The sequence below is a fragment of the Python bivittatus genome, unplaced genomic scaffold (genome assembly GCF_059951505.1).
Source record: "Python bivittatus isolate LINGU-HERP-01145 unplaced genomic scaffold, Pbiv_v1 ctg000480_np1212, whole genome shotgun sequence".
In the NCBI taxonomy this organism is placed as follows: domain Eukaryota; kingdom Metazoa; phylum Chordata; class Lepidosauria; order Squamata; family Pythonidae; genus Python; species Python bivittatus.
This window is the reverse complement of record NW_028277075.1, coordinates 49785433-49803051: the sequence shown is the minus strand read 5'-3', so window position 1 is coordinate 49803051 and position 17619 is coordinate 49785433. Positions and strand designations below refer to the sequence as shown.

Genomic DNA, 17619 nt, shown 5'->3' with positions numbered 1-17619 from the left:
TACAAAGGATGGGACTGCCAGAGAACAAGAGGAACAAAGGAGATGGAGAAACAATGTTATAAGGTACTGTACATTCAGAGATAAGGACTGCAAGGTCATGTAAGAGCTGCAATTAATTTGTTATTTAATTCTCCAGACAGAGGTTCATGAGAAAATACTAGGGTCATACACATCAGGAGTCTTTTTCTTTATCACCATTAACATAGTAAACAATCTTCTCATAGGTCAGGTTCTACAGTGATAACAAATAAAAACCGTGTTTTTGCAGTTCTTGATACAGACTTCAGAATTTGTCACGATGAGCAGAGCTTTTGCTATGTAAACTGTAATTCCAATTAAAATGGTCTTACATCAAAATGCATCATCGGTTCCTATTACCTTCATTATATTCTACATTTGAATATTTAACTGAATCCAATTAGAAATCTTTGCTGTAGTTCATAATATTATCATTATTTCATATCCAGAGGTAATACCATTATTTCCCCACATCTGTATATTAATTTGGTAATTTTTGTGTAACTTATACAAATACAGTTCATACTAATTCAGCATCACATAACAAGCTTCATATTAATTCAGATGAGATTATATGATTGTCCTACAGGATGTTCTTGGCATTTTACCATGTATAAACATTTTCTTTGATAGAAATGTTTAGCCAGGTTTGTGCAGCCACACAAAAAATTAAACATGGCAAACCTTGTAAAACTACTTTGTCTTATTTCAATTATAGATTTTTTTTAGAATGAAACTGAATCCAGGTACACTTTACATCAGAATACATAAAATAATAAAACCAATAAAACAAAACAGCAAATTTATAGGATAATGTCTCCCAACATATTCTTTTTTACTTTAAAGATTTGACTATGAATTTTTTTTTAGAAAAACCCTGTTACATTTTACGAGAGTCATTAAATACTGATTTTTTTAAGGAAATCTCTGGGAGGGAATCTAGTTTAAGTGAGAATCCCACTCATGGTTGTGTTTTGATGTTTTTGTTCTCAGTAGCTTTAGTTTCTTTCCTAATAATTTGTTATTTTTTCCCACTGTACTTCGTTATTTTTGTAAACTGCTTTTGTATTTTAGCTCTTTCACTGTAAGAAGAGAGTGTAAGCCACTCCGGATCTTGTTGGACCGGAATGGCATATAAGCTCCAGCAAATAGGCAAAAAGTAAAATAAAATAAAAACTAGTTAATGAAAAATACCATTCATAAAACACTAAGTTCTATGGAATTTTTACATGCTGCCTATAAATGGTTAGTTGATAGTGAAGCTATTATGATCTCAGGTGTTTATGTAACTTCTTACATACTTAGATTCAAATCCATGCTTTCACTATTGTAGAACCATTACTATTTGTGCAACCCATACATGACTGTATGCAGAGATATTTAGAAAGCTATCGAATATAAACAGAATAGATGCTTCTTGAAAACCTACATTTTATTAATTTTATAAATATTTATGCGTTTTATTACAAAAGACAGTATAATTACTGCAGAGAGTAAGGAAGATGACGATGGAGATATGTAAGATCTATGGCCTAGGCAAAAGGGCCTGAAGCATTTTTAAAGTCCACAATGAGATAACATTTGGAAGCAGCTCAGGCAAACACCTCCAAAATTAACTGAGCAGAGGAGGAAGAGATACAGGACAATCAGATGTGTAAGATTCTGTTATTATAGCCAATTTCAATGAAACTAGCTTTAGCCTTCATGTGGACTTGATTTCTTGGTTGGGTCTATCTAGTAGGTCTGACACCTACTTAAGACCAAACAATGGGTTGCTTACAGTAGTTCTTTAAGTGTAATCTCAGCATTCACATGTAAGGGTTTGATCCTGCAAAAAGCAACATGTTCCGGAACATTATCTAGTGGAATGTTTTTATTGGAAAGCATACTCTCTGGAAAGCCTATCACATTAAATTTTCTCAACGTTCTCATTGCCACTCTGTTGCTAGTAGGAAAAGAGCACTTTTAGTGGAAAAATGGATCATATGAATGCAAGATATCCATTCAAAGAACCACAGTTACAGATAAGAAAGTTATTCTCTATAATCTATTATCACACATCTAGAAGCTTTCAGTTGACTTACTTGGAGGAGGTAGATCAAGTTCTGTTATGCTAACACTGCGTATCCAAGACTTGCATCTCCTCTGCTCCAAATATCTAAATGGCAGTATTTTACAAACAATATCCTAATATTATGAACAACCTAATGGCTGAAATGCTGAGAAGAAAAGGAAGTCCATGGTTACATTTATTTTGGCAAATAAAAGGTCTTTGAGCAAAGCAAAAGATTCCTATGTGATCTAGGTAAAAAGTTAAAAATATTTCAACATCCAAACATGAAGGATACTCTCCAACGGGTTGGCATATTCAGCATAAAAACTAGGAAGAACTATATCTTGATTAACATGACTGTTAGAAACTATTCTCAGAATAAAGGTGGGTTCAAATCATAATGAGATTTGTCTTCATGCTACAAAGTATAAGAAATATCAATTCTAAGGCTACAAAATTTACTGACATGCCTTGCAGAGTTAACTGTCATCAAAAAGGCTACTTTCATGGATACTAGAGGAAGCAAGGCTATAGTTCAACATTCAAAAGTCATGGAGATGAGTTGAGTCAATATTACAAAAAACACAACTGAAGAACTGCCTTGGTCACCACAATGTTATAAAGCTGTATGGTCCCATAATGGTGAAGCTAGACAAGAACCTTAATAATCAGCAAAGATCCAGGAAATGCATAAAAAAGAGTTCCTGTCAGTCTAGAGTCTGATATCACTTCCACCTTGTATTCTTTGTCCCCATTTACTAGAATGGGGAGGGGGCTGTTTGTGAATGTAGAGTGCAAGGGGGAACCTCTTTCACAAGCAAAGACCAATGGAATACAGAGTGAACTTTCATTGATGCTGGCAATTGCTGTAATGGAATGTATCTAGGAGCGGGGGTGATGAAGTGGATTGCAGGAGAGAGCAAGGTTCTCAGGAAGGAGGGGGCGCATTTCAGGAAGGACAGAGAGACAAGAGACAACATAGTCTGGAGTAGGACCATGGGAAGTGTAAGTAGTTTAGAATAGCCACTCCCTAGAATCTCCCAGGGTATATCCACTAGTTGCAATAGTACAGGCTTAGTCTGGCACGATTTTGTCTATATGGTGTAAGCAATAAAAAAAAGTACTATTTGGTTGAACTGTTTCTTTCTTGTTCTTGGGCTGGGCCTGACAATTGCAAACAAAAATGCTACTGGACTGATTTGCTTAGTCACTGGGAAAGGACCAATCAATTTTGAGTCTAGTGTCTTGGAAGGTCTCATGGAAATTAGAAATTTTGTAGAAAGCTACATCAAATCCCCTTCTGTGATTCTAGCTCCCTCTTGTCTATGTGCATCTGTTGCTTTTTTGTATGCGGCCTTTGCTAGTTTGAGCTGTTCCTTTAAGAAACTTTGGACTGCTTGCCTCTTGTGCAGGAAATCTGTGGCACGAAGAATGGCACTTTCTTGTCTGGTTGTTGGTAAGACCCATGGGTGGAAACCATAAATTGTCTGACATGGGGACATACCAACAGAGGAGTGTGCTGCATAGTTATAAGCAAATTCAGCAAAAGGTATGAGATCAGTCCAGTTATCTTGCTGGTAAGAAATATAGTATCTTAAATATTGCTGCAATAGTTGGTTAACCTTCTCAGCTTCTCCGTTTGCCTCTGGATGGTGTGAGGAAGACAAATGAATTTTAATATTTAATAAGTGCAAGAGGACCTCCCAAAATTTGGAAGTGAATTGACTTCCTCCGTCTGTGATCACATGATTGACCAATCATCTGTATCTAAAGACATGGTCCAAAAAGAGTTGAGCTGTTTCTTGGGCTTTTGGGAGGCCTTTTATTTATTTATTCAATTTATATAGCTGCCCATCTTAGACCAGTGACTCTGGGAGGCTAACAATGATAAAAACAATCAACATTAAAAACAGTACAAAAAGTTAAATATAATATAAACGCAGCTAAGAGATCTTAAAAAACCGTCAGTAATAACACAACCACGAAACGGACATTTCACACACTCGGGGCCCCAGGCTCAGGCATAAAGCCAGTTCTTCAAGGCCTTTTGAAAAGCCAAAAGGGTTGGGGCCATCCTAATCTCAGGAAGGATGATGTTCCGGAGGGAAGGTGCCACAGCAGAAAAGGCACGTCTCCTGGTCCTTGCCAGCCAACATTCCTTAGCTGACGGGATCCGGAGCATGCCCAACCTGCCGGACTGGATTGGTAGAAACAACTAGGAAAAGACAGTCCCTAAGGTAACCTGGTCCCAAGCCATAAAGGGCTTTATAGGTGATGACCAGCACCTTGAATTGCACCCGGAAAGATACAATATCAAAAGTTCATCTCAATACTTTGTTATATATCCTTTGTTGGCAATGACAGAGGTCAAACGTTTTCTGTAAGTCTTCACAAGGTTTTCACACACTGTTGCTGGTATTTTGGCCCATTCCTCCATGAAGATCTCCTCTAGAGCAGTGATGTTTTGGGGCTGTCGCTGGGCAACACGGACTTTCAACTCCCTCCAAAGGTTTTCCATGGGGTTGAGATCTGGAGACTGGCTAGGCCACTCCAGGACCTTGAAATGCTTCTTACGAAGCCACTCCTTCGTTGCCCGGGCGGTGTGTTTGGGATCATTGTCATGCTGAAAGACCCAGCCACATTTCATCTTCAATGCCCTTGCTGATGGAAGGAGGTGTTCACTCAAAATCTCACGATACATGGCCCCATTCATTCTTTCCTTTACATGGATCAGTCATCCTGGTCCCTTTGCAGAAAAACAGCCCCAAAGCATGATGTTTCCACCTCCATGCTTCACAGTAGGTATGGTGTTCTTTGGATGCAACTCAGCATTCTCTCTCCTCCAAACACAACGAGTTGAGTTTACACCAAAACATTCTACTTTGGTTTCATCTGACCATATGACATTCTCCCGATCCTCTTCTGGATCATCCAAATGCTCTCTAGCAAACTTCAGATGGGCCCAGACATGTACTGGCTTAAGCAGGGGGACACATCTGGCACTGCAGGATTTGAGTCCCTGGCAGCATAGTGTGTTACTGATGGTAGCCTTTGTTACTTTGGTCCCAGCTCTCTGCAGGTCATTCACTAGGTCCCCCCATGTGGTTCTGGGATTTTTGCTCACCATTCTTGTGATCATTTTGACCCCACAGGGTGAGATCTTACATGGAGCCCCAGATCAAGGGAGATTATCAGTATGTCTTCCATTTTCTAATTATTGCTCCCACAGTTGATTTCTTCACACCAAGCTGCTTGCCTATTGCAGATTCAGTCTTCCCAGCCTGGTGCAGGTCTACAATTTTGTTTCTAGTGTCCTTCAACAGCTCTTTGGTCTTGGCCATAGTGGAGTTTGGAGTGTGACTGTTTGAGGTTGTGGACAGGTGTCTTTTATACTGATAACAAGGTCAAACAGGTGCCATTACTACAGGTAACGAGTGGAGGACAGAGGAGCCTCTTAAAGAAGTAGTTACAGGTCTGTGAGAGCCAGACATCTTGCTTGTTTGTAGGTGACCAAATACTTATTTCCCACCATGATTTGCAAATAAATTCTTTAAAAATCAGACAATGTGATTTTCTGGATTTTTTTCCCCATTTTGTCTCTCATAGTTGAGGTATACCTATGATGAAAATTACAGGCCTCTCTCATCTTTTTAAGTGGGAGAACTTGCACAATTGGTGGCTGACTAAATACTTTTTTGCCCCACTGTATATTTAGAATTTGTATTATATGGAATAATTATTTTTTCTTCTTCTAGTAAATGATTTTAGATAACAAATATTTATAATTTACATTCTTTGAAAAAGCAAGCTGAAACAACAAACTGCTTATCTGTAACTGTGGTTATTTGGTCATTTCTGCATTGTCTCTACAAAGCCTCATTCTAAAATGTTCTAAAACACAAACTTTTAGGGAGAATGTGACTTCCCTCTTCCTACTCTGAATGCATAATGTGTAACTCTTCCTATTTCCAGTCATTGTCAGAGATGCCCCTTCTAGGGAAAGAACAAAAATCCACAGTTGGGAAAGAAGGGAGATACTATCAATGGCCACCTTACGAATCACAGTTATAGTCATGCTCTCTCTGCATCATACATATGGGTGAATAACTAGCTTTTCTGTGTTAGTGGACTGATAACACTGCTTTTTCAAATGCTGGCTTTGTTCTGGCCTAAATATCCAAGGCATATTATAGACAACTGACAAAACAGTCATCTTATATAAACTATTCACTCTTTATACATAAGTTTTGTGATTCAGTCCTCATTCATTTTCTTTATGACCAAACTACCTAAACATACTTCTTTTAAATTGGTCACTTCTGTATTCAGCATCTTCATTCATTACTCTTTAATTACTGAACCTACCTCTCCTAGCTTCGCTTCACATACAGTGATACCTCTAGTTACGAACGCCCCTCCTTGCGAATTTTTCAAGATACGACCAGCTCCGGCCCCAAAAATTTACCTCAACATGCGAACTCTGCCTCGAGCTATGAACCGGATCCGCGGCCATTTGCCCTGCTGCCACGCGGTCGCGGCTTCCTGTGGGCGAGATCGCGGTAGCAAGGAGACATTCGATGAGGCTTGTGGTGTGTTTTGTGGCGTTTGGAAGGTTTTTGGTGTGCTTGTCAGCATGGCTCCAAAGAAAATGCAGAGCATGCTGGCAACTGACATTAGACAGGTTTTTCCCCAGAACTGAGCCTGGAGCTAAGAGGCAAAGAAGAGAGGAAACCCCTGAAGGAGATCTCCCCGATGTTCCTTTGGAGGGGGACTCTCCCTCCAAACAGTAACTGCCTCCCCACCCCATTCTCCCTTTTCATACTGTGCTGTACTGTACTTTTTTTCATGTTTTTGGGGTTTAAAAATAAAATGCATATGTTTCAGAACTGTTTAGCTGTATCTACATTGAACCTTTTGGGGGAAATTTACCTTGTGGTGTGACCAAATTCAGAGGGCGGATTAGCCGTATTTACATTGAACCTTATGGGGAAATTTGCCTCGTGGTGCGACCAAATTCGGAGGGCGGAACGGATTAACCGTATTTACACTGAACCTTATGGGAAACTTTACCTTGACTTGCAACCAACTCGAGTTGCAACCAGAGTCACGGAACGGATTAGGTTCGTAACTAGAGGTACCACTGTACTTCTTGAATATCCCATGCCCATAGAATACAATTTACTTCTATGTTCCTCCTGACGCAATTTTAACCTCCATATAATGAAGTGGGCAGAAGCATGCTCTTATACACAGTGTATTGTTTTGACAAACATTATTTCCTTGCAACAGATCACATACCACCCACTTATAACACCAGTATTTGCACAACTATTTTTTCCATTAATTTTCCCATCTTTAGTAACATTCCTAGTTACACAAATTCATGCCCCTTTTTTCCATTTATTTATAATCTCCAACAACTATGTTTTTTCACATATTAATGTTCAGATGCATACTTCTTATTGCATTATACAGTCTACCCAACATTCACTGCAAATCATTTAGGATCTCAACCAGCAATATAACATTATGTATATACAAAACTACACACATCCATGCTCCCAATCAACATACATCTAATGTGAGCACAAATATGCCTTATAGGTTCATTCATCCATCTATTAAACAACCAAGGAGATATCATACATTCTTGTATAATTTTCTGTTCAATGTTGAACAATTTGCTAAGCATTCAGTTTATTCTTACACTACTTTACTTCTATCATATCCACTCTTATTGCATATAGTAGCCAACCTTCAGCTCCATAATCATGCAAAATATGATATTTGACCAACCTATCATTCCTTCATCCTCATTTTTTGCAGCAATCATTCTCTTAATGCATTTTTTTCTCATTCCAGCAAGCATTTTTTTTTCACACTACCATGGCACTCTGTAACATGTCTTTTCACCATTTTAAATGGCTTCCATGTAATCTATCCTTACATTCATCTTCCACTCATTCTGTTGGGAGATTAAGATAGATTCAAATAGAGTCAGCATATGATTTAGTCCTTTCTGACCTCTGGTCTTGGTTTTTGTGAGTACTGCTAATCAACTTCAACAATGTTATATTGAACAACTTTCACTACCTTCTACGTTAGAAGCTCATATGCTTTGTCAGTTTTTATTGAAAAGGTTTGTACTGATTTTCCCCCAATTGTTTCAATGTAATAGCCAAAGAGATATCTGCCAACTTCTCCTCTTAATCCTTGGACAGAGTACTAGTTTGGATAGCAAAACTACACTGATCCAAAGCCTACAGGAATTCATAGAATACATTTAAATTGTTCAAGGAACCCTAGCGTAAAAACATTGTTTCAGAATGCTCTGGTTCTACATTGGCATCACATCCCCTCACATATGATGTTCAAAGATCATTCAAACATCAATTTATTTATGTTAATGTAGCATTTCCCTTTAAAATCTTGAAGGTTTACAATAACATTGTGAAATGCTATTTACCTCCTGCTTTGGTCTGGTCTGGTAACGCCAGGCTATTCTCATGGACTCCTGCGAATCTTGCGTTGACTTCACAGTTATTACTTCTTCCACTTCCTTGTCAGAGAGATTCAGCAAAGGACATGGAAACTCCTGAATTAAAAATAATATTTTAGAGAAACATTTAAAATAAAAATGATTAAATAAACAAACTATTATATAGGAAAGATAAATGATACTAGCATAATAAAAGTACTTGTTGAAATACTCTCAGGAGAAACAAGATGAATTCCACAAGCATGGGGACAGGCAAATGTTTTTCTTATATTCAAGAATGGAATGCTAGAGTACGACCTCAGTACTAAGGAAGATTGTAGAATCATGACAAAGTAGTTAAGGTGATAAGGCAGAAACCAGCATGACCTTGTCCAGAATATCTCCTGTTAAATCATACCTTTTGATTGGGTAATTAGATTAATGATGACTGTTGATGCTGGTGGTGTACTTTATCTTGATTTCAGCAAGCCAGTTGATAATATAATCTAACATATTTGGTAAAATATAAATTATAGCACTGTTAGACTATAATGCCACAGTTAACTGGAAAGCATATTCAAGGGGTTATCGTTAATTGGTTCCTCATTAGACTGAAGAGAGGTTTTGAGTAAAGGGTTGCAGGACCAATACTATTACAATATGTTTTACCAGTTACTTAAAAGAAGCAGAGGAGAAAATTATTATCACATTTGCATAGGACACAAAACTAGGAGAAATAAGTAACACTTCAGAAGATACTACTGTAATAATGTTCAAAATGACCATAACAGAATAAAAAATTACCTGAAATGTAACAAATAGAAAGTTGTGTTTTTTGGGCGGGGGGGGGGAATCAAACACATGGGTATATAATGGGGTAGCCAACTTAGTGTGAAATGGATCTTAGGTCACAAGCTAAATGTGAGTCAGTGGTGTTATACAACTGTAAAAGAGTATAATGTGATCTGAGGCTTCATTAATGGAATCATTATTTCCAGGTCACCAGAAGCAATACTTGTTTACAGTTCATCTATTTATATATCACATTTTCCAAAAAGAAACTGTGCTTAAAGAGGTTCTTGAAATACAAGTCAAATCCAAGTCAAGTCAAATATAAGCATCAATACACTAGATCAATTATAGTTCATTTAAAAATGTCCAATGTAATAATCATAACAAATAATAAGAAATTTATTTTTATGTTGTATTTATATTGTATTGTTGAATTTCTGAGATGGGTAGCCATATGATTTAAATAAATAAATAGGTCACTTAAAGAATTAAAAATATAATAACATTGTATAACAAGATTAAAATATAACATTATGTAATAAGATTAAAATATAACATTATACCCTGATATAATTCCAAGATGATGACTGGGAGCAAATACCAACTACCATGCCAGACCTCACTAGTCTTTGAATAGGGGCATGGGTCTTATATACCCCATTTCACCCCACTGGTTTACCTGAACAATCTGCCAGCTCCCTGACGCCGGATTATCAGCTCTGGGGCTGTCCTGGAGCCATTTGCCTGGCGGAGCTTGGCAGACACCATTGTGGCTGGCCAGAGCTCTGCAACTGTGTTGGGCAGCCCAGCGCACCACAGCGGGTGGTGACTAGTGAGAGCTGGACTCCTTTTGGGGGTGCTTTGGAACCCTGGGACTGGTGGAGCGCAACATGCTTGCATTGGGCGGTGTGTCGGGGCGAGTGGGGCAGCAGGGAGCATGGCAAGCAGCGAGGGTGATGAGAGAGAGTTCTAGGCCGCAGGAAGACAATTTCCAATGCCAGTGGCAAGTGGCATGGTATGCACTGCGCAGCAAGTGGCAACCGGCAAGGGCCCAAGAAGGGACTGCAGGGAGAGAACTTGGAGCCAGCCTGAAATCACCGGGGGTGCCCAATCCCACATGCCTGGAGGGCCCAAAGATTGACCAGATTGGCACCAGAGGACTGGTGGCAGCCTGAGCGCTTATTGGAGGGGGTTTGGCAGCGCTGGCCCGAGACCAGGAAATTGGCCAGTCAACTGGTGTCTATATAGTAACTGTGGCCTGAAGGGGCCTGAAGAAGTTGAGAATTGATGACAGCATTGGGGTCCCTTCAGTAAATGATAGTTGGGCTTCCCTCCCTAGGGTGAAAGACAGGGAGAGAAGCCCCAGGGTGAGTCTGTGAGTGTGTGGGTGAGGCTGTGAGTCTATGAATGTGGCGTGGATACCCACCTGAAGTTGGGTAGAGTGGAGAGGCGTTAATCAGGTGCCCCCTTCCGACTAGTGAGAGAAGCTGGTGGATGAAGGGGGAGGGATAGGGCCCCTACAAGTGAAAGCTGAAGTGCCTGGGAACCCATCATACTCCCTTGATTGATTGATTGGGTGCCTGTTGTATGATTGGATGGAGGGTTCCTTGACTAGGGAAGCTGGGGGGTTTGGATTTGGGGGAAGTTGAGTGCCTGTAGGGCTTAGGGCAGGTTATACCATTCAGGTGGTGGTGGAGAGGGGATGTTATAATCGGAGTCAGAGGGCGGGCCATTCTCGGGGAAGTCGCCCCCAGTGTTTGTTACCGGTAGCATGTTCTGGCCTTCTGTACTCTTAACCCATGGAGGCCCTGGCTGCTTCCTGAAGCCAGATCAGTCAACAACAAGCTCCCCCTTATATGTGATTTGATCACTAAGGAGCGGGCCGACCTGGTGTATATCACCAAGACCTGGCTGGGCTTTGAAGGGACAGTGCCCCTTTTGGAAAGGTGACCAGCCGGGTTCACAGTCTGGCACCAGCTGAGACCTCAGGGCAGGGGAGGAGGGGTAGCGGTTGTCACCCGGGAATCTCTTTTGGCCTTCGGGGCACTGCTCCACAAGTGGCCAGTTGTGAGACCCTGTTCCTGAAGTTGGGCTCACGAGAACAGTTGGGATTGTTGCTGTTGTACCAGTCTCCCTGCTGCGCAGCAACTTCCCTGCCTGAGCTGTTAAGAGGCCATTGTTAGGCTGGCGGTGGAGTTCCCCAGACTTGTTTTGGGGGACTTCAACTTGCCAGCCGTAGGGCAAGCCTCAGAGGCAGCTCAGGAGTTCATGGCCACAACAGGAACCACGAGCCTGTCCCAGATTATTCATGACCCAACTCAGGACAGTGGCCTCACACTGGACTTGGTTTTCTTGTCAAAGCAGTGGCAATGTCATCTGAAGAAGGAATTGCATCTATCCCCCTTGTCATGGTCAGATCATGCCCTGGTGGCCCTGAGATTCTATGCTACCCCTCTCTGCAGGGAGGCGGGACCTATTCAACTGGTCTGCCCATGGCAACTGATGGACCCAATGGGGTTCCAAAGGAAGCTGGGAGTTATACTCGAGGGTCTGCTGCATGGTCCAGTGGAGGCCTTGGCCGCTGCCTGGAATAGGAAAGCGGCTGAGGCCTTGGACAAGATCGCGCCTGTGCGACCTCTCCTAGCTCATTGAGCCCGACACTCCCTCTGGAACATGGAGGAGCTGAGGGTCTTGAAAAGGATTAAGAGACGTCTAGAGCGCCACTGGAGGAAAATGAAGACCAAACATGACCAAACACAGGCTAGAGCCACGATTAAGGCTTACTTTGTGGCGGTAAGAGCGGCAAAACATCTAAATTTTTCTGTGATGGAATGGAATTATGAAGGCCAGGCTCAGGGAGAAAAACATTTTCTTACATCTCCTGAGGAGCGTGGGAGATACAAGAGATGAGACTGGCACCTCCCTGAGGAATTCACAATGTTGTGGCTGGCATTACTTGGTAACTGGGGTTTCAGTCTGGGAAGATTCTTGCTAGAGGTTGTGGCTAATAAACATAGCTGGACTGAATTTACATGGTCTCTTGGAGTTCCTTGGGCTAGGCCTGACACCAATCTTCCCAGACTGAAACCCCAGCTCCCAAGTAATGCCAGCCACAACATTGTGAATTCCTCAGGGAGGTGCCAGTCTCATCCTCTTGTATCTCCCACGCTCCTCAGGAGATGTAAGAAAATGTTTTTCTCCCTGAGCCTGGCCTTCATAATTCCATTCCATCACATTTCTGTTCTTACTGCATCTGCAGAATGCTGCCCAGCAGTCCTGTTTAAGATCACCTGATCCCTTTTGGGAAAGGGGGGCCCAATGGCCCATTTACAGGGGCCACCCAGAGGAATTTTCTGGGCATCTGGAGGATAAAATTGCTTACATCCGATCCCAATTAGATACCAAGCATGCAGCATGGTCTATAGAGATGCCCAGGATATGGACTTACCGTTATCAGGGAACACTTTGATACTGCTGATCCTGAGGAAGTGGAGAGGGTCCTCCGAACAGTCAATGCCACCACTTGCCAACTAGATCCATGTCCCTCCTGGCTGGTTAAGGCTACTTAGGAGGTGACATGTGAGTGGGTCCAGGTGATGCTGAATTCTTCCTTGAGGGAGGGAGTGTTTCTAGTGGCCTTTAAAGAGGCGCTGGTGCTTCCCCTCCTCAAGAAGCCATCACTGGACTCCACCATACTGGACAATTTTTGCCCAGTCACCCACCTCTGGGTAGTTGAGAAGGTGGTGGTGTTGCAGCTCCAGAGGATCCTGGAAGAAACGGATTATCTGGACCCCTTCCAATCAAGTTTCAGGCCTGGATTTTGGACAGAAACGGCACTGGTCGCACTCATGGATGATCTCTGGTGGGAGCAGGATGGAGGTAGCGCATCCATCCTTGCTCTTCTTGACCTCTCAGTGGCTTTCTATAGCATCAACCATGATATCCTTTTGGGTCAACTCAGGGAGTTGGGAGTGGGTGGCACAGTTCTGCGCTGGTTCTCTTCCTTCCTCCAAGGTTGAGCCCAATCAGTGTTGATTTGGAGAGATCCAGCCCATGGCACCTCCACTGTGGGGTGCCACAGGGTTCAGTACTCTCTCTTCTCCTTTTTAACATCTACATGAAACCACTGGGTAAGATCATCCGCCACCATGGGAAGAGGTATCATCAATATGCAGATGATACCCAGTTATACATCTCCAACCTGGGTGACTTGAGTGATGCTGTGACCACCCTTTTGCAGTGCCTGGAGGCTGTGGGGGTCTGGATGGGGAACAACAGGCTTCAGCTGAACCCTGGTAAGATGGAGTGGATGTGGATTGGAGGCCCCTCTGTATCTGAGAACTTACCATCTTTGGTTTTGGATGGGGTTGCACTACCCCAAACATACCAGTGTGTAATCTGGGGGTCCTCTGGGACTCGTGACTACTGTTCAAAGAGCAGGTGGCAGTCATGGCTAGGAGGGCCTTTACCCACCTTCGGGTGGCGCACCAGTTACGCCTCTTCTTAGATCAGGAGGCTTTCTGGTCAGTCACTCATGCCCTGGTCATCTTGGTTAGACTATTGCAATGCGCTCTACATGGGGCTACCCTTGAAAAGTATCTGGAAGCTACAGCTGGTTCAAAATGCAGTCACGTGGATATTAGGTGCCCCCAGAATGGCACATGTAACACCTTTGCTACGGGAGCTGTACTAGGTGCCAGTTTGCTTCTGGGTCCAATTCAAGGTGTTGGTTATTACTTTTAAAGCCCTACATGGCATGGGCCAGGTTACTTGAGGGACTGTCTCATCCCCATTACATCCACCCGCCCCAACTGGTCAGGCAGAGAGGGCATGTTGTGAATCCCATCAGTGAGGGAATGTCGGCTGGCGGGGCCCAGGAAGAAAGCCTTCTCTGCCGTTGCCCCTGCCCTTTAGAATATTCTTCCCCCAGAGGTGCAGTGGGCCCCTACCCTTCTGGCTTTCCAAAAAGGTTTAAAGATCTGGCTCTGTCAGCATACATGGGGTGATATGGGCTCTACCGTCCCTGGGGGTGGTTAGTCCCCTGATGATGCTCCCTGGAATTACATGGAATTTTCTATCTTCTTGGAACTTATTTATTTTTAGGATTGTTTTTATTTTGTATTTTAATGAATTTTTATCTTGTTGTAAACTGCCCAGAATCGTTTTACGAGATGGGCGGTGACAAATTTGATTAAATAAATAAATAAATAAATAAATAACAAGTATTTCATTAAATAGTTCATATTAAAAAAGCTAACAAAAAGATTTCTTGAGAAAAAGAAAGCATTATAATAGGGATAGACAATCTGACCCCCCCCCCTTTTTTTTGCATTCCCTGGATCCCTCACCAAAATTAGTTAGTGCAATTGTTGAAAGCTGATTTAATTTTTCCATTGTTTGGGTTGTGAAATATATGAAAATTGTACTGTAACCTGTAAAACAACAAACAAAAACACACAAATTGAGGAGGTGACAGTTCATGGGCCTAGGGAGTAAATCCCATGCCTTGTCAAGTCATTTCCTGCTCCAGATCTTCCTGCTTGGTTACCAGAATTGTTATTTTTTTTTTTTTATTATTAACTTGATTTACTTGGTAAGTAAATGACAAGATGATTAAATCTTGGTTTAAAATCAACTCATTCCCTATAATTTCATCCACCTAGAATCTTTTGTCCCAACTCAAATTCAACCTCTCTAAACTACCATTCAATTTTACAATTAAGTCCTACTGCTGTAAAAGTCAAATAAAATGGAGAAGGCATATTGTCACTTCTGTCCACTGTTTCTGAAATGACAGCTACCTCTCAATGAAACTCAAAGCAGAAATCAAGAACAGCAGCAGATTTAGCAACTGCAATGCTCTTTCAATAATCACTTTATTTGATACAGAAGTGCCTACTGATGAATGACATGTGAAAAATTAGACATATAGCAGGCTTCATGCAGCTATGTATGTACTTTTGGAGAATTTCCAGCTTTAATTTCCTATGGTATCTCCAGAAGCCTTCCTTCCCTTGTTGTTCATAATATATTACGAATATTTGACATCCTCTTTTTCAAAAATATTTTGATGCTTGTAAGTTTTGAATTATTTCATTCCCAAAATATTCTCATATACTTCACAAAATGTGATTTTTTTCATGTAAAACACAGAATTTAGCATCATACTACAGCTGAAAACACAATATGTAGTATAACTTATCCCAATTACAAAATACTTTTAAAATCTGAAAGTACCACTATCCTGAAAAATAATTAGTAATACAAATAAATGCTAATCAGTTTTGATTTCAGACCTGTTGAAAATTATGTATTTAATTTCCTAACTATCTACCTATGAGCCAAAACTGTGTAAGTGTTGCGCAAAGGATTTGGATTAGTAAATATGCTGAAACATTTTGCAAATACTTTTTAGGCTTAGCAGTTTCAGCAATGTAGGCAGGCTGTTGCTATTGCTTTTTTTACAACACTGTTGAAAGAAATTCTACTTATTGGGCCCTAATTTGCTAATCAGACTAAAAACTTGCTGAGACTTTGCAGCTGACCAAGTGTTGTGCTAATAGGCATCCCTGTCTATTATGTGTGTGAGATAATGTGCTGCATGTTTTCTGAATGCTTAGTGTCTGCCTAATGGATCTGGTATCCCATTTCTATGGCAGGAGTTCCCCAAGTGCAATTAGCATGCTAGAGTGTACTGTTACAAGACATCCAATCTCAGTTTTGATGCAGTGACCCAGAAGCAGAGCAGGATCATGACTCAGAGTACCAAACATAGTCTAAATGAGACACAGGGTATTGTAATAGCTAAGAGACTGAGCTTTGCATTTGAAAGTCTCTAGTTCAAATCTATCATCTGATATAAAAGCCTTAGCTCCAATACTTGCAATATGGAGATAATACTAGGCCAACTCAAAGTACAAGGCCAAGGGGTATAATTTGTGTTCAATGCTCTAAAGTGAAATATTATGCAGAGAAGTAGTATTATTAAATATAACTTCCTTTCTCTGTGTTAAATATAGAATATATTGCTTGTCATGTGGGGTATAAATGTATATTGTTAGTCAGGGGTACACATCAATCTAATTGGCTCTTGATTGACAAGAGCAGAATGTCATATACATTTTAGTAGTAATAGAATAATAATAGTAATAATAATAATTGCAAATTATTACTTTTTTATGCTAATAAAATCTCACATTTGCTTTATATGGATGATTTGAGTCTTTATGCAAAATCAGAAGTCGAAATCCAGTCATTGACAAATACTGTAAGAATTTTTAGAAGCCATATAGCAATGGAATTTGGCTGAGAGGAATCTGCTATAGTAGCAATAAATTGGGGTAAAATCATAAACAATAATGGAATTGAAATGCCGAATGGCCAAGCCATCAGGAGCCATCAGGATGAAGCCTATAAGTATCTGGGCATTTTACAGTTGGATAGCATCAAGCATGGACAAGTTAAAAATGTGATTAGTAGAGAATACATCCAAAGAGTGAGAAAACTGCTAAAGACAAAATTGAATGGTGGAAACAACATCAGAGCCATTGATAACTGGCATACCTGTTATATGATACACTGCTGGAATTATTAATTGGACACAAGCTGAACTGGACAGTTTGGACTGAAAAACAAGAAAATTCATGACTATTCACTATGCATCACATTCCCACAATACTATTGGTAGATTATACCTGCCCTGCAGAAATGGAGGCAGACTTTTACTTCAAGTCAAACTGTTGAAGAAGAAAAGCATGCATTGGCTGATTATGTAAAAGATAGCCAAGAACAAGTTAAAAATTGGAACTTACTGAATGTACAGGAAACAAAGCATGAATACTGAAATAATGTAATAAAAACATGAACAGAATGCTGGCATTACATGGTGAATTTCTACAAAAAATCAAGGGGAAAGTGGATAAAGATAAAACCAGGCAATGGCTTACAATTTGAACATTAAAAACAGAAACTGAAGGCTTGATTTTGGTTCCTCAAGAGCAAGATATTCAAACTAATGCAATCAAGGCCAGAATTGAAAAATCATCAAATGATTCAAAGTGCAGACTGTGCAAAGAAGCAGAAGAAATAGTAGATCATATACTCAGCTCATGTAAGATCACACAAACTGACTATAAACAACAACAATCGCCAAAATGATTCATTGGAACATCTGTAAAAGCTATCATTTGCCAGTAATGAAAAATTGGGGGGAACATATAGTTGAAAAAGTAGTTGAAAATGAGGTTAAATTTGTGGGATTTCCAAATACAAACTGATA

General features: G+C 40.7%; 1 protein-coding gene across 4 annotated transcripts in view; it reads right to left on the bottom strand.

Annotated features, from left to right (window-relative positions):
* The window catches only part of ELP4 (elongator acetyltransferase complex subunit 4), a 170426-nt gene that overhangs the window by 104757 nt on the left and 48050 nt on the right, over positions 1-17619 (bottom strand). For all 4 annotated transcript variants that reach the window (XR_015797062.1, XM_088145859.1, XM_088145861.1 and 1 more), the window contains exon 4: positions 8538-8666. Coding sequence is in view for 3 of the 4 variants with exons in the window: in XM_088145859.1 (XP_088001985.1) it covers positions 8538-8666 (129 nt within the window). In the remaining variant the exon portion in view is untranslated. The remainder of the gene's footprint in view (positions 1-8537; positions 8667-17619) is intronic.